Source organism: Castor canadensis, chromosome 5 (assembly GCF_047511655.1).
Source record: "Castor canadensis chromosome 5, mCasCan1.hap1v2, whole genome shotgun sequence".
Lineage (NCBI taxonomy): Eukaryota > Metazoa > Chordata > Mammalia > Rodentia > Castoridae > Castor > Castor canadensis.
Window position 1 is genome coordinate 161,137,279 of NC_133390.1, and position 20,742 is coordinate 161,158,020.

A 20,742-nucleotide genomic window follows, 5' to 3' on the forward strand; every position below is an offset into this window, starting at 1 on the left:
TTTTGACTGTTGTGAATGGTGCTGCTATAAACATTGGTGTACAGGTATCTTGACTGAGATTTATATCCTTCAGATATATGCCCAGGAGTGTTACAGCAGGATCATATGGTAGATCTATCTTTAGGAATCTCCATATTGATTTCCATAGTGGCTGCACTAACTGGGGTGAGATCAAATCTCAGTAACATTTTGATTTGCATTTCCTTTATGGCTAAGGACATTGAATATTTCTTCATGTATTCATTAGCCGTTTGTACTTCTTTCAAACTGTCCATTTCACTTGCCCATTTATTAATTGGGTTATTTATTCTTTTTGGTGCTGATTTTTTGAGCTGTTTATACATTCTGGATATTAATCTCTATGACAAGGATTTTCTCCCATTGCATAGGTTTTCTTTTGATTGCGGTAGTTCTTTGATTTTTATTTTATTTTGTTTTATTTATTTTGCAGTGCTGGGGATTAAACTAGGGCCTTTTGCATGGTAGGCAAGTGTTCTACCACTGTGTCACACCCCAACCCCCTACATATATTCTTGAACTCTGTTCTAGTATGTGAAGGTACTTTATATTTGTTTGGAGGTTTTTTTGTTTTTGTTTTGGCAGTATTGGGGTTTGAACTCAAGGCTCTCACTTTGTAGGTAGGTGCTCTACCACTTGAGCCATGCCCCCAGTAGTTTGTGTGTTACTTTGATTTTCAGATATGTTCTCATACTTTTGCCAAGACTGGCCTTGGATTGAGAACCTCCTACTTCTGTCTGCTAAGGAGCTGGGATTATAGGCATGAGCCATAATGACTGACCAAGAGGCTTACTTTTAAACTCTATTAGACAGGACCAGACTAACCTTTAGTCTTGGCTAGTTTTGCCTCATTAGTGAAGCAGTACCCCTCTTGGTGCTCCATTTGGGGCACTGTGAATTAATGAGGTTTTAGTACTATAACTGGTAGGAATCCAAACTATTTCTGACCCTCTGAACTGTAATGATGTTCCCTCTACTTCTCCAGGCCATTCCTTTCTGCAGCACTGGTTGGTGTCCTGACTCACGTGTGCTGAGTATTGGAAGGGAACTTTGCACATCTCTGTGCAGCTGTCTGCTTTGGTATCCTACTCTGAACTCTGGCCTCAGTGGTCTTCACAGACTCCAGCTTTCTTCTCCCTGACCTAATGCCTGTAATCTCTCCAGGACAGCAGGCTTATTGCACATGTTGCCCTCTCTTAGTTCACTGTTTTTTGCTGCTTGATGTCAAACATGTGAAAACCATTGTTTGGTAATTTTGTCCACTTTTTTTCCCACTTGTTTCTGGAGAGACGGGGGAAATATAAACCCAGTCCTTGTGATTCCACTTTAATGCAGAGTGGAAGTCTAGCAGTATATTATATTTTTTAAACAACATTTTCTTGCTCTTTATTGCTGGTAGATAGTAAAGTAGTTAGTCTTTAAGTAATTTTCTTATACTGAACAGCTTTATTGTACCATGTATCAGTTATTAGTCAGGTTTGGTATAGTAACAACTCCCAGATCTCAAGGACTTTCAATGACATGTCACATCTTGATACATCCATCATTGGCCTTAGAAACTCAGGTCTTAGGCTGAAGGGGCAGGGGTTATGGGACATGCCTCTCCTGTAGCAGAGGGGAGCAGCTGCATGATGCAATAAATCCTTTAATTTCCTCTCTGAAAATGCATATGATATGCTCCTGTTTTATTTGCTGTTAAAAGTCATATTGCAAAGCCTTAGGTATGTTGTGAGCAGTGATTGTGCACGTCTCTCCCCAGCATCGTGTTTAGGGACATCAAGTTGGTATTTTGAAATTGTCTGTGGTCATTGCTGTGGCTCAAATGAGTGACCCCCAAAGGTCTGTGTATTAAAGGCTTGGTCTTGGGGGGGTGCTATTTGGAAGTAGTGAGATCTTTAGGAGGTGGGGCCTAATGGGAAGTTCTAAAGCCCTTGGGGGTGTGCCTTTGAAAATGATTATGGAGCCCCAGCCTCTTCCTCTTGCTCTTTGGCCCGTTTAAGCAGTTTTACTCTGGCACACTCTCTCTGCTCTTGCCATCTTGCACCCACACCAGTAGCCCAAAGCAATAGGGCTATTCAGTCATGGACTAGAACTTCCAAAGCCAAACTTTTCGAAAACTCTTATAAGTTAATTGCTTCAGGTATTTCATTATAATAACAGGAAGCTGACTAATACAGTCCTATTGATCTCTTTGTGTAATTCATAGAAATCCTCGATCCTGTAGAGCAATCTTGTGTTTTGAGATCAATTTCTAAAGGAAATGAGCTTTATCATTCATATTTTAAAGCAAACAAAAATGATCTCATATGGTATTATTCAAATTTTCTAGGGTTAGTTTATGGTTCAGAGTCTCTTTTTAAAAATGCCTGTCAGTTCTTACTTTTTAATTCCTCAATCTCCTTTGGCCTTTAAATAAGTTTCCTCTAGGATTCCTTTCTTTTCTGTGTTTTTTTGCACACTTTCAAGGTAGTCTTATTTATATAGTGAATTCAGTTATAGTCCATTGATTTAATGTTTCTTCCAAATTTCCCCTTATTGCTAACCTCATTGCTGGACTTTAGATCCATTAAGTCCTAGCTGGACATCATTGCCATGTCCCAAAGGCATCTCATGTTCAACTGGAACTCAGCCCTTTTCACTCTACTCTACAACAGTAGATTACCTTGCCTTTCTCTCTACCTCTAATGTTGTGAACATCTTTCTTCTGCTGCCTAGCCATACTGTCTGATTTACTGTGGCAAATGTAATCCTTCTAACAAAAAATCAACTGGCTTCATATTTTGCTGCTACTTACTTACTCTTTCTCTTGTATTCCATGCTGACTCCTATCCTTGTGTGAGCTATTGTTTTCTTTTACTCTTTAACTGACTGGGAAAGACACCACTGATGCTCAGCTTAGCTTTATCTCCTATGTGAGGCCTCCTGGACTCAGACATATTCAGCTCTGTGTCCTGTGCTCACACTGCACTTTGTATATACCTCCTCTGTAGGACTCAGCTCTTTTCAGGCCACCCATTGCGTGCATGTCTGTGTGCCCTGTGGACCAAGACCCTCAGAAGCAATGAGCCATGCCTTGTCTCTGCATCCTTGACTCAATATCTGGCACCTGTTCGGCGCCTCATAAATATTGATGAAAGAACAAATGAGCAAAGAAAATCATACTCAGAATCCATGTACATTGCAAAAGTGTTTGTGTATGATAAAGAAGAAAAAGCTAATTAAAACTACAACAGGAAATGTTTTCCTCGCATCTGCAGTCTTACCTGAGCAGATAGGAAGCAGAAGACAACCCCCCACTGTTTCTTGCAGGCATCCAGTTTTACAAAGGCTGGCTGGCATTCACATTGGTCCTGGCATGATCGACAACCTGGTGAACTCGGACAAGACTAAGATAAACTACTTGTCCTCCAGTAGAATAAATATTTCAAATAAAGTCAACCCAAGAAAATCAGGCCAAACAGCTATTGATCGCTAAAAACTTGAACCTAAGTCCAATGAATATTCCAAAGTTCACCTCCATGCAGCTTGCCTAAATGGTGATCAATATGCAATTACTGCCCCCTTTAAACATGTCTTACACTGCCTACCTGAAGAAGAGTTTTACTTTTAAAGTCTTTTGTTTCTTGACTTGGCTTAGGCAGGAAAAAAGAGACTTGGCTAAGCCAGAGTCCTTTGCCTTTAGTATTTCAAACAATTCTGTGTTATTTGTGAAATGGTTTCAATGTATGCTGAAGGTTCTCATTCTGTGACCATCATTCATTTCAAGAGGCCTTTGCCTGAGTGGCTAAACAATGAAGATATTATAGCTCAGTTTCCTAATTTCTGCTTGCTTGATTATCTGCCCTCATCATAACCAGCCTGTAAAGTAGAGTGCTGTGATACAACTGCAGTAAACACAAACATATTATTTGTCTAGCTTACTGTTAGAAATCCATCTTGAGACAAAAAGTCTTTTCCCATTGGATTTGGAAAATATCTCTTGATAGTTTAAGTTTTCCTGTTTCTCTCAAATATGCCTTTTTCATACTGCTGCCACAGTCAGAACCTTTTGTCATTTCTCACTTACACTGTTGCTATGGTCTTCTGACTGTCTCCCTGCCCCCACGCTCTGCAACTCTAGTCCGTTCATCTCACTGCTGCAAGGCTAAGCCTTCTAAAATGTGCTCATTTTAGGCTAGATTTTAGAATATACCTTCTCAATAAATATGGGATGATGAGTCCAGGTTCCCAGGCGCATATCCAGGGCCTGACATGCCAGTGTTCTTGCCTACTTGTCCTCATTACTCCCCCAGTACTGGCCATTCATAACCACCTCTAGTCCTCCAACTGATGTGTAGGACCATGGACAGTCCTCTTGTACCTTTGTACATGTTGTGTATCCACCACTGTCACAGTGCCATCTCTCTCCCTGGCAAATACTCATCTTTCAGACTCGGTGCAGTTGTCACACCAGCCATTTGCCACCTTCCATGCCTTCTCCCAGTTTAACTTCTTATCTTCACCTCTTGCCTTCTTAGACTTCATTTCCATTGCTTCATTTCCATTGCTTTAAAATTGTTTTCTCAATGGGCTGGGATAGCCCATTGAAAGTGGTAGAGCACTTGCCTAGCATGCACGAGGCCCTAGGTTTGATCCCAGCACCAAAAAAAGAAAAGACTAAATAAATAAATAATTTTCACTTACTTGTTCTTAAATTGCTTACACTTCCTAGCAGCTAGTGTAGTGCTTGCTGCACAAAGGTATATGCTTAGCAGTAGCCAGTTTCCTTTTCTCAAGCTCAGTAGTCGAGCTGAAGGTCATTTGTGAGCATCAGTGGATTGTTTTTATTAATACAGAGCAGTAAGAATAAAGGTTGGAATATTCATAATGCACCCTGTTTTTTTCTTATCAGCATTAGCAGGTATCTTAATTTTCCTTCATCTCCTACAGTTGGAATGTAAGCTACATGAAATCTTTCATCTTTCACAGGAGAAGTATCCAGTGAATGTTTATAAATTGAATAATAGATGGTGATAGATAAAAGTATATGCTAACTTGTACTTTTCTTTAATACTTTTCACGTTAATTTGGTCTCTCCATATAGATTTAAATTTTTTAGAGCAGAAGCCATGTCTTACTTTTTGTTTTCTCTTGTGTCTACCACAGTGCTGAGTAAGTGCTCGGTAAACATTGTGTATTGGCTTGGTTGGTTGATTTACCATCTGTACCAAGTTAAGAAATGACTGACTTACTCCTCTCGACCTCATAGAGTGTTAAAGAAAATAATGTAAGATTATAGAAAATTATACTCCTTATGGTTTGTATCTTAAATGTCCCCCAAAGTCATCATGCTAAAGGCCTGGTCTCTAGCTATTAGGTAGGACCTTGAAAATTGCAAAGAAATTAGGCCACTGTGGGTGTTAATTAGAGCACTGAAAAGGAGACTTAGGAACCCTAGCCCTTTCCTCAATCTCTCTCTATCTCTCTCTCTCTCTGTCTCTCTTTCTCCCCCCACGCCCTTCCCTCTCTCCTCCCCCTCCCTCCTCCCTCTTTCTCTGCTTCCTGATCACCATGATTTGAGCAACTCCACTGCCACCATGATGTACTGTGCCAACAGGGACCCAAAATAATGGGTCCAAGTGACCATAAATTAAAACCTCTGAAACTATGAGCCAAAATATAAACTTTCATCCTTATAATTGTTTATCTTAGGTATTTTGTCCTAAGGACAGAAAGCTGGCTAACAACTCCCTAGAGAAATACCTGCAAAGCAGAAGCACTGGCAGGATTACTCTGTGACCTTCAGCTTCAAGGGGGAAGTTGCCTTTTTTCCTTGAAAGCAGTTTAACTTTTCTAATTCTAAAGAGTACATGTTCATTACAGAAAAGTGAAAGTCACTGAAAAGTAGAAAAAGGAATAATATGATGCAGAAGAGCATTTGACACAATCCAATACCCTTTCATTATAGAAATATTGCAGCCCCCAAACTCCACAGCGAACAGCATATTTAATGGTAAAAGAATGGACACTTTCCCCCTAAGATCGTCACTTTCTCTTTGGCATGGTACTGGGAGTTCTAGCTAGGGCAGTTGGGCAAGTGAAATAAGGGACATCCAGTCTGGAAAGAAACACAACTCTTTCTATTTGCAGGTAACGTGATCGTAACATGATCTTATCCTAAGGAGTTCATTAAAAAGCTCTTGAAACTAAGAAACAAGTTCAGCAAGTCCATAGGATATAAGCTCAATGTATAAAAAATCAGTTGTAGTTCTACAAATTTGCAATGAACATTTTAAAAATGAAACTAAGAAAGCAATTTCATTCACAGCAGCATCAAGAATAAAATACCTAAGAATAAATTTAACAAAAGAGGAATGAATTTTACACTCTGACACCTCTGAAACATTGTTGAGAGAAATTAAAGAAGATCCAAATAAATGGGAAAAGCATAAAACATCCCATGTTCAGGGGTTCAGAAGTCTTAATATTGTTAAGATGGCATACTCCCCAGAGACATCTACAGATTCAGCACAATGTCAATTTGAATCCTAGCTGACTTCCTTTTTAGAAATTGAAATGAACCTGGAATTATAAGGCAATAATCAAATAATCTTTAAAAAGAAAAAAGTAGAGGACTCCTAATTTCAAAACTTACAAAGCAGTGGTGATCAAGGCAGTATGAAACTGGCATAAGGATAGACATACAAATCAATGGAATGTTTTTGAAGGATCCAGAAACTAAACCAAGTATCTGTGGTCAGCTGATACTTGACAAGAGTTCTAAGACCACTGAATGGGAAAAGAGTACTACTCTCTTCAACAAATGATACTGGGCTGCTGTGGCGGTCCATACCTATAATCCCAGGTACTTGGGAGGCAAAGGCAGGAGGATTGAGAGTTGAAGGCCAGCCTGGGCAAAGTTATCAAGATCCTGTCTCAAAAACAATACAAACAAAAGGGCCAGGAGCATGACTAAAGTGGTAGAGAGTTTATACAGCAAGCTTGATAACCTGGTTTTAATCCCCACCACAACCCCAAAAAAAGAGAGAGAGAAAGGTTGAGCTGCATATCCATATGAAAGAATGAACTTTGGAGCCCAGTACAGTGGCTCACGCTTGTAATCCTAGCTACTTGAGGAAGGGAGGACCAAGGTTTGAGGCCAGCCTGGGAATATAGTTCACAAGATCCCATCTTCAAAATAACCAGAGCAAAGTGGACTGGAGTTGTGATTCATAGAACATCCTGTCTGAATGGACATTTCTCCAAAGAAAATATGCAATCACTAATAAGCATATGAAAAGGTGCTTGACTTCGTTAATTATCAGAGAAATGCAAATCAAAACCACAATGAAATACCATTTTATACACCCTGGGATAATTGGAACCAAAAACTCGGAAAAGTGCTGCCACATTATGGAGAAATCAAATCCTTACACACACTGCTGATGGGAATGTAAAATGTGAAGCAGAGTAACAATTACCTGAGCGTTTCCACTCTTAGGTATACATGTACTCAAACAAATTGAGTACATTATTTATAACAGCAAAAGATCAAAGCTACTCAAATGACCATCAACAGATCACTGAGGGGCTAGTGGAATGACTCAAGTGGCAGTGCGCCCACCTAACAAGCATGAAGCCTTGAGTTCAAACCCCAGTACCAAAAAAAAAAAAAAAAACCAGGCAATTGAATAAATTATGGAATATCTACACAACAAACTAGTCCACCATAAAAAGGAATGAAGAACTAATAACATTGGGGTCATAAGAGACCACATTCTATATAATACCATTTACTTGAAATGTGTGTAATAGGCAAATCTGTACAGACAGAACATAGATCAAAGGTCACTTAGGGATAGGATGCTGGTGAGTGTAGATGGGTGACAACTAAAAGGTTTCTTCAAAGGGTAATAAAATGTTCTATAACTGACTGTGATAGTGGTTACATATATCTGTGAATATACCAAGACCCATTTGTTGTACATTTTAAATAGGCAAATTAGAATCTTGTTAAAAAGAACAAAAAAGGAATAATAAATCATCTATAATCCCACTACCCCCTGAAAAAAATGTATCCTACCATTTTAATCTGTTTCTTTCTAGTCTTTATTTAATGCATTTTCCCCCACCTAATTGTCATATGCTTTGTGTGGAATTTTGAATATTACCTTTTGTTTTTATCATTCTTTTTTTTTGGAGGTGGGGGAGGACTGGGGTTTGAACTCAGGGCTTCATGCTTGCAAAGCAAGTGCTCCACCTCTTTGTGTTTATCATTCTGACTATAGGAATTCACTTATCCTGTTATAGGCTCTCCTAATCATTGCCACATGTATAATATTCCATTTAGAGATATCATAATGTAATCATTTTCTCACTGTGAGCATTTGAATTGTTTTGTTTTTATTATTTTTTTCCATTACAATGAGTGCCACAGTAAATAACTTGTTTGTTTTTAAAAGAAAAAAACAAACAGTAGAACTTCCCTGTGAAATGCCTTACATGAAACTTCTTTCCTTCACAGGGAGAAGAAGATCTCTAGGAGCAGTGCCCTAAAAGTGCTGGACCATGCTATGATTGGGCCTGAGGGCACAGACAATTGCCATAAATTTGTGGACATTCTTGGCTTACGAACCATCTTTCCCCTCTTCATGAAGTCTCCCAGGAAGATCAAAAAAGTGGGAACCACAGAGAAGGAACATGAAGGTAGGGACCGACAAAGGAGTCAGCTTAATTTAGGTGCATTAGAAGTGGGAAATGGGGGAAGATGGAGAGGAAGAGTGTTTCCTTTTTCTTCTCTGTCTTCTGACTTCCCGGTATGGCAGAGCAACCCAGAGAAACCAAGTCACTGAGGGCCTGCCTTCTTCGCCCTGTTCTGTGCTTGCTCAAATCCTAGTGGTTCCATTTCCTCTGGGCTGTTAATAAGTCTGTGTGAGGGTTTTGTTCTTCACTGGAATTTGTAACGCAGTGTCTCTCTGATGGAAGACCCTTTTGAAAAGAGTAATGAGGTGGCAACCCATGTCACCTCCGGAGTGGTACTTTCATGTATTTCTGTATTAAAGTATGATTCAGCCAACATCAGGAATTGCCGGAATAAACTATTTACAGCCCAGGTTCCCCGTTTTATGTTTCTCCTCCCTGAAGGTGCACACTCCCAGCAAAATGCTGCCATGAATTGCGACGCCGTAACCTCAGTAGTTACTGCTAGGCCAATCTCTTCCTGCTGTTGTCTAGTGGCCTGCTGCGTCCCTCCTTCCAATAAATAGCCTCAGTGCAATCTGGAAGGCTGGGAATTTATGAGCATTGACAGCTCCACTGGAGGCTAGCTGACACTTGCATCAGGGAATTTACATGGTTGGATGGCTATTTTAAAGTGCATGCAGAGTAGGGAGGGGCAAAGAGGTGGTGTGTGAGAGAGAGGAAGACCTGAGATGTAGGGTAAACTCCTTTGGTTATCTTGTCAGAGCAACATTTGTTCCAGGGTTTGGGTGATTTTTTTCATCAGTGGTGGATAGAATAGGCACAGGTATCTGCCGTATATTTTGCCTCTCTTACCCTCCTAGAAAAAAATTTGAGGGTTTCTATGTCTTCTCAAGTTAACTTGGCTTCATTTCCTCCACCTTGGAATAGCTGAAGGGAAGGTGGTAATGACCTATCTTCAGAGATCACCTCCAGTGACATCTTCTGTGATCAGATCGCCTCTCCAAGCACAGCAGAAATGCTGGCAGCACAAAGACTGTGAACTAGAGTTCTGAGATCAAGTAGAAACTTAAGTTGAACTCAAAGTAGATAGTGACCAAACACTGGCTGTAAACATGCTAAGCCCACTGCTGGCCCTTTTACCTTTCCCAGTGGAGATCAGCAAAATGAGGCCATGGGAAAGGGGACAGATCTTGGAGATGTGAGAGAGAAAATTTGGTAATAGTCACCATTCACTGCAGACCTGCTCTGTCCCTGCTACATCATTGACTCTCTAATTTAGGTCTTATGGCCTATGGAGTAGATGGTGATCCTTGTTTTTGCAGATGAGGAAATCAGCTGAGAAAGAAACCAAACTATGGCTCCACGCCAGCCAACTATGTGACTCTAGATCCTTTGCTTAACTTCCCTGGGCTTCATTTTTCTTCCTGGTCTATAAAATTAGGGAACAAGACTAGCAAACCAGAAGCTCTGATGTCTGTGTCATTGGAATCTGAGACCAAGGCCCTAGTTCAAGGGAGCTCCATAAACCGGAGACTCCTCAAGACTGTGCCGACCTGCTGGCTTCCACTGAGAGATTTGGGTCTGTGTTTTGAGCATGCTTGAAGAGCATGCGAAGGAAAACAGCTCTGAACTGGCTCTTGCTCTTTGTGCATAGTTCTGAGAAGAGAAGGAAGTGACAGATTCAGTGAGCAGCTGTTTTCCTTCTAAAAAATGTGCCCAGTGGTGTGCTGTAACAGTACATTTGCTTTAGAGTGCCCGCATTAGGGATTTGATAACATTGTATTAGTGAGGGCAATGGCTTGGTAAGACAGCTCCTAGAAGGCATGTGTGCTATAATGGCTGGTGAGGACGAGCTCTACATCCTGAGTACACCAGCACCCCAGGGAAGAAGGAAGCCCCCTACCATCCTCCAGCCACTGTACTGCAGACAGCCTTTGAGCTGTGAGGGGTAGGGTGAGAATGGAGGTGGAGTGGCCAGGGCACTTCTGCAAACTTTTTGTTCTGCCTTGTCCCCTAGTTAAAGTCCTGTGCTCTCCATTGCTCTCAATATGCTGGGCCTTCTGACTCATGAGCAGCAATTTTGTAGGTCAAGCCAGAGTGCTTGCCCGTGTTAGGATTGTTTGATCACTTTTGCCCCCAGGCTTCTCCTATGCTCTTGCCACAGGGATTTTTTCTGGTCTGTCTGCATGGCCACCTTTTAGTTATCGTTCAGGTCCTAACTTTGAATGTTACTCTCTCATATCATACACCCCTACACTAGGACAGAGCCCCTGTTCAGCGGACTCTTAGTCCTAGGACTTTGTCTCATCTCACTGAGACTGTAACCAGTGGGCTTCTAACCTTGGTCCTGTTACCCAGCATGGTGCGTGGCATGGAGTAGATGAACAGTAAATCCCTAGTGAGTACAGATGGATCCACTGTCAATCATTTGTGATCTCAGGCAAATTTCTCAATTTTCTTAGCCTCATTTGCCCATGTATGAAATATTAAGGCTATAATCTGTCACATAGGGTATTAGTGAGAGTCAAGTGAGATGACATGTAGTTAGTTGGCCCATCGCCCACTATATTAGTGTGTTCTGCCCATCAATCCATGGCTTCAACCAACTGCAGATTGAAAATATTTAGGAAAAAAAGAATTGTGTCTGTACTGAACATGTGCAGACTTTCCCCTTTTTTGGCCTTATTTCCTAAACAATACAGTATAACAACTATTTATATTGCATTAGGATTATAAGTAACCCAGATTTATTTATTTGTTTATTTATTTTTGTAGTACTAGGGTTTGAAGTTAGGGCCTTCATGTTGAGCCACTCCACCAGCCCTATTTTTGTGATTTATTTTTTTTCCAAGATAGGGTCTCGCAAACTATTTGCCTTGGCTGGCTTGGAACCGCAATCCTCCTGATGATCTCTGCCTCCTGGGTAGCTAGGATTACAGGCATGAGCCACTGGTGCCTGGCCTAGATGTGATTTAAAGTATGTGAGAGGTTGTTCCCATATAGGCTGTGCTGTTTTATATAAGGGACTTGAGCAGATTTTGGTCCCGGGACCAATCCTCCTCCCAAAGTAAAATAAGCACCTTGAGAAGCATTAATATTTTCCTTTAGCAAAACTGTCTTCAGTTCTACCCAGCCTGGCCTTAGTCACATATCCCATCCTTTACAGAAGTCATGGTGAGGGCTGCAAGAATGGCAACTATGTGGAAATGGGAGAACTCCTTGATGGGAATGTCAGAAATCATGCCATTCTGGATAGTGAGGTGGCATTAAATAGCTGTGGTCCCAAAGCCAGCACAAGGGATTGAGAAAGCAGCTTGGCTAGATTAAGGTGACTCCAGAGAGGAGGGGAAAAGCAAAAACCACCTTATAACCTAGAATTGCAGGTAATTTAGTTTTTCTTTTGTGAGTTGCGGTGAAGAAGGAAAAGAATTATAGTAATTGAAATCCATTGAGGTTTACGTAATAAAACCTTCAGAAATAGATCAGGGGAGGCACTTAGCTTGGGGGATGGGTTGGAAAGAAATCATTTGCCCTTGGGTGCAGTAGCATGACTGGCTGCCTCCCTGGCTCTGTGAAGAATAGCACAGTGTGTGTTGTCTCCTTGGTATTAAGTACTTCAGAACAGGAGGGAAGAAGAAAAGAGCTGGGATCCAAAAAATGGCATCTGACCTTTACTTCCCAGGCTCTTTTTAAAATTCTTATTAAAATAGGTCCAATTTCCTTTGTATTGCCTCATTAGGTAGGTGAGTTATTGAGTTTGTAGCAGTTCTAGTTAATTGCGCTGTTTTAACATGGTTCCCCTGGAGGCTGTTAAGAGCTTTGAGGGCGAGCTGCCGAGCAGCATGTAGGTGTGTGGCAGGCATGCTAGGCGCATGTGCACACAGTTCTACCTCATCACAGTGACAGCAGTTGGTAACAGGTCAGCACTGTGAAGAATGCTGTTCTGTCATCTGCACAGACTTGTAAGTGATTCTGGTGGACTCCATGTGTCAGGAAGTATGTAATCACCTTGTGCCTCTTGGTCTCCTAACACAGAGGAAGTGCAGGCCAGAGCTCTCACACCTACCAGCATTAGAAGAGGCAAATGCCAAATCTTGCATGTAGTCAGAGAAGCGAGTTTGGCCAACACAGATGGAAAAGAAACATTTTTAAGGTCTTGGGGTGGGTGATGACATGCCATTTGTGGAGCCAACTTTTTGGAGTGCTCCTGCCATGTTCAGAATATAATAGAGACCTAGGATGTGGCAAATCCTGTGCAGGCTGAGAACAGAATGAAGTACCTCTCTTAGGGAGGCTGCTCTTCCCAGGGTTCCCTTACCAGATTCCCTGCAGTGGCCTGTCCCTCACACTTTCCTTTGCACATGGTTGGGAGGTAGATATCTGTCACTCCATATGCTGGCCTGGGTGACCTCATCTATATCTTGCAGCTTTGACCTCCATTTCTGCCATTGACTCCCAGACCTCCAACCTTGTTCTCTCTCCCAAACTCCAGTCAGCACAGCTAATAACCAGAGAAGAGCACTCTATCATTAAAAGAAACAAGAGCAGGAACACAGGAAGATAATTCCGGTGGGTGGGAGATGATGATGCAGGCTACAACGAAGGAGAGTGGAGTTTCAACCAGCCAGTTCGTTTGTTACAACTATAGTCAGCATCAGCAGGAATACCTTTAGATATTTGAGTGTATTTGAGCCTGGCAATAGTCGCTTCAGGTCATACAGTGGGTAAGCAACTGAACAGGGACTGAGGCTCCCTCCACTTCTGATCACAGATCTCACAGGTATTTGCTCTCATATGTCCACACTGGCTTGCTGTTCTCTGGATTGCTGGTATAATTGAAAAGTTCTTGATCCAACCTTGGTTCTAACCTTGGTACTTTGACAAGTCATCATGGAGATGGGGGCTTTTACTTAATCTTTCAAACTGCACAAGTTATGAGGAGCAAATGGCAGAGTGACTTGGTAAAATTGTTGTTAGGAATTTCTATGCCTATCATAGTGCTCCTTGCATGGGAGGTCCTCAGTAACTACTGGGTGAATTAATAAATGAATTGTTGAACACCTACATACCATGTACTGGCTACAATGAGGATTTGACCATATGCTGATAGTTACAGCATCATGGAATTCATATTACTCCAACTGTGTTAACCAGTTTGTGGATTCTACTGTAAGGCACTGCTCAGCATCTGTCCGTAGTAGTGTTGAATAAATACATTCTTGTTTCTTCATCTCTAAGGATAGGATCCATACGTACCTTCTTGCATTACTGTGCAAATTAAGTGAGTGAGGTGACGTCTACAAATCTAGCGTAGTGTAGGGGACTTAAACATGTGAGGTATCATGGACCATTAATACTGACCTCAGGCATCACACTATGATAAATGTTAGACTGGAAGTTGTGCAAACCCAGAAGAAGTGTAGCCTAGGGATTCTGGAGAGGCTTAAGGAGGGAGATGGCATTTGAGTCTTCTTGTACCAGTGAGGGGAGGAACTGTGGTATAAACCAGTTTTTATCTAGGTATTATGATATGAGTGATTAAGAACATGGACTGTGAAGAAAAGTGAGACTCAGATTGGTGTTCTGATCCTGTCATTTACAAACTCTGAGCCTCTATTTCCTTAAATGTAAAATTGGAATAATTTTAGGGTCCATCACGTAGGGATAATGTGTACATTAAGTGAAATAATACAGATCAAGTTCTTAATACATTTCTGGTTTCATTAGTATTAGGGGCTGGGATGAGGGTGGATTTCCAATTTTGTTCATTTTCTCCTGCGATCTTGGTAATTTAAGAATTACATGTCTGGAAAACTGCTTGGCCTCCCCAAATCTGCCAGTCCTAGAGGGGGACTGAAAATGTGCCAGTCTTATGTGGAATATAGGACAAAAACCTTCCCAGAGAGGATATACCAGAGAGCCCCAGGTTCCCACTTCTCCTCTATATAAGTTAAAAGGTTTTTTCCTACATTTTTGAATCTCCCAAGCTTGAAAATCACAAGTTAGTCATAGACGTCAGAACAATGAGCAAGTGAAGAGTGAACAGTATTTAATTTTAAAAATGGCACTAAGCCATGGACCAACAGGCACTTTATGTTAAACAAGGATGAAAATGTCTTGCTGTTGTTTCATTTGTTGCTATTTGAAAACTTTATAGTTGAACAGTTTCTGGATCAATTTATTTTCTCTCCCTCCAGCTGCTTGTCTCACTCCTAACCTCAGATAACACAATGTTGGGATGCTAAAATGAGCAGTATGTTTGGATTAGGGATCCTCTCATCAGGCTTGAGGGGTGATTTTGAGTGTTGCACATCTGGTTTGCTAATTGGTTCACGTTATTAAGAATTTACCCACAGGTCTCTCCCAAGTACAACACAGCACACTTGTTTGCCATGGAGGATGGAGGAAGACAGTGCAACGGAGACAGAGGGAAGCACTGTCTGTATCTGCCATCCTGGAAGCAGTGCTTTGTGTGTGTGTGTTGGGGGGGGGGGGTGAGTAATAGGCTCATGGTGAGTGCACATTTGTTGACCAGCTGCTAATGTATTCAGGACTTTTACAGGTGTCCATACTTTATGAATTAAGCATTTGTTTTCTTTTTACTAATGAGTCTCAGAGTTTGTTAGTTACCAAGTACCTTTTAACAAGTGACAAAAAACAGATTTGAGCTTAGGTCAGCTTCTAGAGCCTTTACCAACACTAAGGTGACTCCAGTGGTCTTCTAGTTGCTTATACAGAGGCAACACAAGGGGTGGGAGAAGGATTGTTTATGTAGGCAGGCAGACCTGGTATGAGACCCCAGTTCTACCCTCAAACTACTAGCTAGTAGCCTTGGTCAAGTTATTTTTTCTTTTAAACCTTGAATTCCTCTTTAATCAAACAGGCCTGATAAAACCTTCCAAGATGTCGTGCAAAGGAAAATGGTAATGAGCATCCTACATGGTCTGTAGTGTGTAGACATTCAATAAATGGTAATATAGTTACCACATATTTGCTTCCTTTCAAAAATTGTCATGCCTACCTCTCCTGGGTTTCATGTTTGCATAGAGGGTATAAACACTTGCTTTTGTGGGTGTGAAGCCCAGCTATGAACTGGGTTTCTTTATGGGGACAGACTGGGTTATAACAAGAGCTTCCAGAGACAGGATAGCCATTGTTTATCATGATGCCCTATAAACCTGGACCCTCCCTTATGATGCTGGCTATTGTAACCCTGTGAAATTTCATCACTGCCTGACTGAGGAACAAGACCCTTCTGTTTCAGTCTCCAGCTCCCATTTTGGGCTGCCCTTGCAGAGGGCAATTTCTATGGATAGGCACCCAAAAGTAAGTCTGTTTGGCCTCATTCATTCTTTTATTGACAAAACTACTAGTCCCTGCTTTGTGCTAGGGTTGGTTTTCTAGATGGAAGGTGAACAAGCTGATAGCCCAGCTAGGAAGACAAAGAAACCTGCATTTATGGTACAGGGTAACAATGGAATATGAATGAGTTCCCAATCCACCTGGGAGACAGACATGGAAACCTGCATTTATATTACAAGGTAAGAGGTAGAAGGAAGTGTGAGGCATTGTGAGAGCACAGAAGGCTGGCTCTACCTTAGAAATGTGGACCCTAGCCAAACCTTTGGTAGAAGTTAGTCAAGTGAAGGAATGTCAAGTGGAAAAAGCAACATGTATAAAATGAAAGTTGGAAGGAGCAACTGCAGTGAGCCTTAGACCTGACCATCAGAATCACATAGAACCTTGTTGAAAAATGGAGTCTTCTAGGCCCCAGCTCCAAGTTTACAAGTCCACCGGTCGGCATAAAGCCAGTGGGTCTGCATTTTTCTCTGCTCTGCATTTTCTTTGCCATTGAGACCACTCTGGTAAGCAGAGCGTGGAGTGGTAGATTGGTAGTTATGCAGAAGCCAGATCTAGAACAATCCTGCAGAGCTGTTTTGAGGACTGACTGGGTTAATCTGTGGAAAGAGCTCAGGATAGTAGTAAACATTCATTAGATGTAGCAGTCATTGGTGTTGTAATTATTTTATTATTTCATACTAAAAAAAGGACTCCCCAGATTTTTACAGGTCAAAGGTATAGCATTAATTTCAATTATTTTGACTATTTCAGCTAATTTAGCACAAAGTCAGTTTTGATATTGAGGGCCTAGATGGGAGCGTGAAGGAGAAGCATCTATTATTCCTGATTTTCTTTTTCAATTTTCATTTTGCCAGATAGAAACATAGCTTTTTAGTGACAGCATTAGTGGAATTCTTGACTTTTCTACTTATGCATTTGTTGTTTTGTTGGTATGACTGTTAGTTTTTGTTTATAATCTTGTTAAATTTTATGGAACTGGTTTAGTATGTAATTATCTCCTTTATAGATGTAAAACAAATACCAATAACAGTTGAGAAATGCCAGACTATTTTAGGTTATTTCCATAGCATTTTTGGGTGGTACTAGAATAGGGAAATAACCAGGAGCTAGGCAGTAATTAGCCATGGAATGTGGTTTATTAAAATTAAACACATAATCTCTATTAGGATGTGTTTCCTAATGTCACCATTTGGGGGACGTTTTTGTTTTTAGTACTCCAATAAGCTTTTACATATATTATCTCATCTCATCTAATGCGCACAATAACCTTGAGCTGTGTGTTATTGCCCACACTTCATAGGTAAGAACACTGAGGCATGCAGAAGTTGTCATTTTCCAAAGGTCAGAAGCTGTACATGGCCCCACTAGGAATTGAACCTAGGCTTGTGTGTGTGTGTGTGTGTGTGTGTGTGTGTGTGTGTGTGTGTGTTTTCTAAAAACTGTATCACAGTGCTTTTTTTTAAATTATGAATGAAGGTTGCTCACCTGTAGCAGACCTAACAAACTTCTTGGTGTCTTTCCTCCTCAGTTTCTTTCAGTAGTCCTGCCCTCAGTACTGCATAAATAACCTCCATCTCTCAGTCCCAACCTTTACCCTTCCTCGCTTTGTTCACCTCTTAGCTTCAAACCTTAGGGTGTCCTGCCCACTGTGTCCTCTGTGCAGGCCTTCCATAGCAGGTGCTCAGCACTACTGAGACTTCAGTTTCTAGGCTTGTCCTGGCTGGTTACCTTGCAGTTGCCTGTCCTCCGGGAAACACTTCCTTCAGCACTCTGGCATCTGTTCTCCCTCTGTTGCCCCCTCTTGAGAATGAGACATCAACCTGTTGTTTCCAACCCTGACTGATTAGTGTCACTTGAAGAGCTTTGACAAAATACATATGCTTAGGCCCCACCTCCAGAAGTTCTGAGGCCTGGGACTTTAAGGACACCAGCCTCACCAGAGCATAAGCCTTGGTGACATCCTTTCTACATTTTTTCTGCCAAAGGAGGATGCTTGGCATGAAGGTCTTTGGAGGAGGCTTATTAAAAACAGCTTTATTGCTTTTTTCTGAATATGAATAAAAACTAATTTAGAAAATTTAGAAATTGTGGAAAAGGATGGAGGGAAAGTAAAAATCACGCTTTCCCCCACCTCCTATCCATAGTATATTACTGAAAACGTGACACTATCCACTGAAACATGCTTGTTGGGTGGGGGTTAACTATGTGTAATTTTGTAGAAATAAATTGTGATTTATAGTCACCATCTCAAGCATCTTTGGCAGGAGTAGACCTTTTAATACAATTAGGAAACTATATTTGTAAAAGGCACAGTATCTTCAGGTTAAATGATTAGGTTGTGGAGGTAATTATTTTGAAGAAGTGAGCTGTGCTTGAATGATAATGGTGCTCTTCAGGTGTGGCTGTTCTGGGACTTTAGGCTGGTAAGGAAATGAAGTGTGGATGTTAGGCGACTGTGTTCAAATTCATTTGGTTATAGCATAAGAAGAGTAAGTAAAGATGCCTTTCAAATGACCTTTTTTTTTTTGACTGTGTATTTGAATGTGTTAGGCAACTTGGCACCTAACAGAAGATATAATGTGGAAGGAGAAAAGCTGAAAATAAACTTGTATACATTTCACTGCTCATAAAGAATACAATTACAGGTGTGAGATGTTTGTTAGTGCCCTTCCTTCTGGACTCTTATAATATTGGATGTGATTTTTATATGCAGCAGCCTGCAGGTTGCTGGGGAAATGCTTTGTGTATTTAATCATGTTGCAGTCTTGTTTGTTTGTTTTTTTAATAGTAGGAAAATATCTTTGGCTCGCTTTTGTAACCAGATTGATTTTGCTTGTGGGTGTCCAGATGCTGTAATTAGCATAAGGAGGAGGCTGGAAAGATGTTGAATATTCTTTCCAGGTTGCCAAACAAAGAATCCCCAGACAGAGGTTATTCTCAGGTGTCAGATTGGACAGAAGCAGCCCTGTGCTGTTTTAGATGGTGGTGTGTTAAAGGATGCATGTATTGGGCTGGTAGATCACCACTGAGGAGAGGGTTGGAGAACCTTGCTATAACTGGTAGCCGGATGAGGGTGATTTTTCTGTAGCTGAGCACCTCTTTGTGAGGAGTGAGGAGTCCAGAAGAGAGGATCCCTGGGCTGGCTTCAGAAGACTGGATTTGCCTCTCTGTCCCAGCTCTTGTTTATTAGGCTTTGTGACTTGGGCAAGTCATTTGCTCTCTCTCAATCTCAGTTTTCTCACCTTGAATATTTCACAGCACATGAGACTCGAATAAGATAAGGTATGGGGAAAGCGCTGTGCACTATGTGCAAATTAGAGATGTGTGTTGAATGCAATGTTTTCCCCATCTCTTCTACATCCCTTACACTTTTTTTTTTTTTTTTTTGGTAGCACTTTTTGTCCTCATCCCTGGCTCCAAAGTAGAAAGAAAATGATTGTTAATTTGTTCCTTATTTGCTGGAGGGTTACCGTAAAATAAATTAAGCGTATCATTTTGATAATCACTAAAAAACATGCCTACAACTTTCTTAAATGTATTGATTACTAATAAATCATGTCTATGTTAAGTATGCCTGCTGGCTGGCAAGCTTCTGGAATAGCAATGTTTCTAGCTGCTTAACAGGCTTATTTGCTTGATGATGTGTCAGCTAGTCTGAGGCTACTGTTGATGGTGGTGGTGATGGTGACTCATACTGAGTATGCCCTGTTCCAATGCATGCATGATGTCATTATCCCTAACACTAGCTCTATGTGGGGTATCATTATCTTGTTTTATTACTGAGGAAACAGCCCCAAAGACATTAAGTACTTTCTCAAATTGTGCACACAGTTTAAATTAACGTCTGGAAGAACCTAAAGCCTGAGTTCCTAATACTATGTTGAGTCTCTCAAGGAGAACCAAATCCAGAAAGTTAAATGACTTAATCACCAAGGCAACAGTTCTGTAACTAGCTATTTCTACAAATAGCAGCAGACAATGTATGATACTGGCAAGCAAGAAAGCTCTATTACTAAGACTTTTTATATTGGACAATGTGAGATGTGAATTTTTTTTACAACTTCATTTTTAATTTTTGGAATAATGAACCAGTTCTAATAAAGGAGTTTTTTCCTATATATTTCCATATATATATCATTAAGTTAGATGTATTTTTCAAAGGCATAGCTTGGCAGGGGTCTCAGTAGCAGTGCAGTAGGAAAAGCATGACCTTTTAGAACATGCAGACCAGAGTTCAAATCCCAGCTCTCACCAGCTGCATAACCATGGGCATGTTAACTTTAGTTCATTGGTCTAGATTCCTCATCTATAGTGGTGCTTCTCAGAGTTTATATTGCACATGAACCACTTGGGATCTTGTTAAAAGGCAGATTCTGCTTCAAGAGATTTGGGGTAAGCCCGAAATTGTGTTTTTCTAACCAGATGTCAAGTGATGCTAATTCTGGTCATCCTCCCACCACGCTCTGAGTGTTGGGGAACTATGAAACAGGATATTGGTGTCTGGCTCACAAATTGATGGTGGTATATAATTGGCCCTCTCCCTTTTTTTTTTATGGTGATACTGGGGTTTGAATTCAGGACTTTATGCTTGCTAGGTAGGCACTCTACCACTTGAACCACTCCACCAGCCCTTTTGAAAGGGTCTATTTTCCCCAGGCTGGCTTCAAACCCTGATCCTCC

At 41.0% G+C, this 20,742-nt stretch overlaps 1 protein-coding gene across 4 annotated transcripts in view; it reads left to right on the forward strand.

Moving 5' to 3' along the window:
- Ctnnbl1 (catenin beta like 1) overlaps window positions 1-20,742 on the forward strand; it is a 152,733-nt gene that overhangs the window by 84,665 nt on the left and 47,326 nt on the right. For all 4 annotated transcript variants that reach the window (XM_020172490.2, XM_020172491.2, XM_020172492.2 and 1 more), the window contains one exon: window positions 8,522-8,703. In XM_020172490.2, coding sequence (XP_020028079.2) covers window positions 8,522-8,703 — 182 coding nt within the window. The remainder of the gene's footprint in view (window positions 1-8,521; window positions 8,704-20,742) is intronic.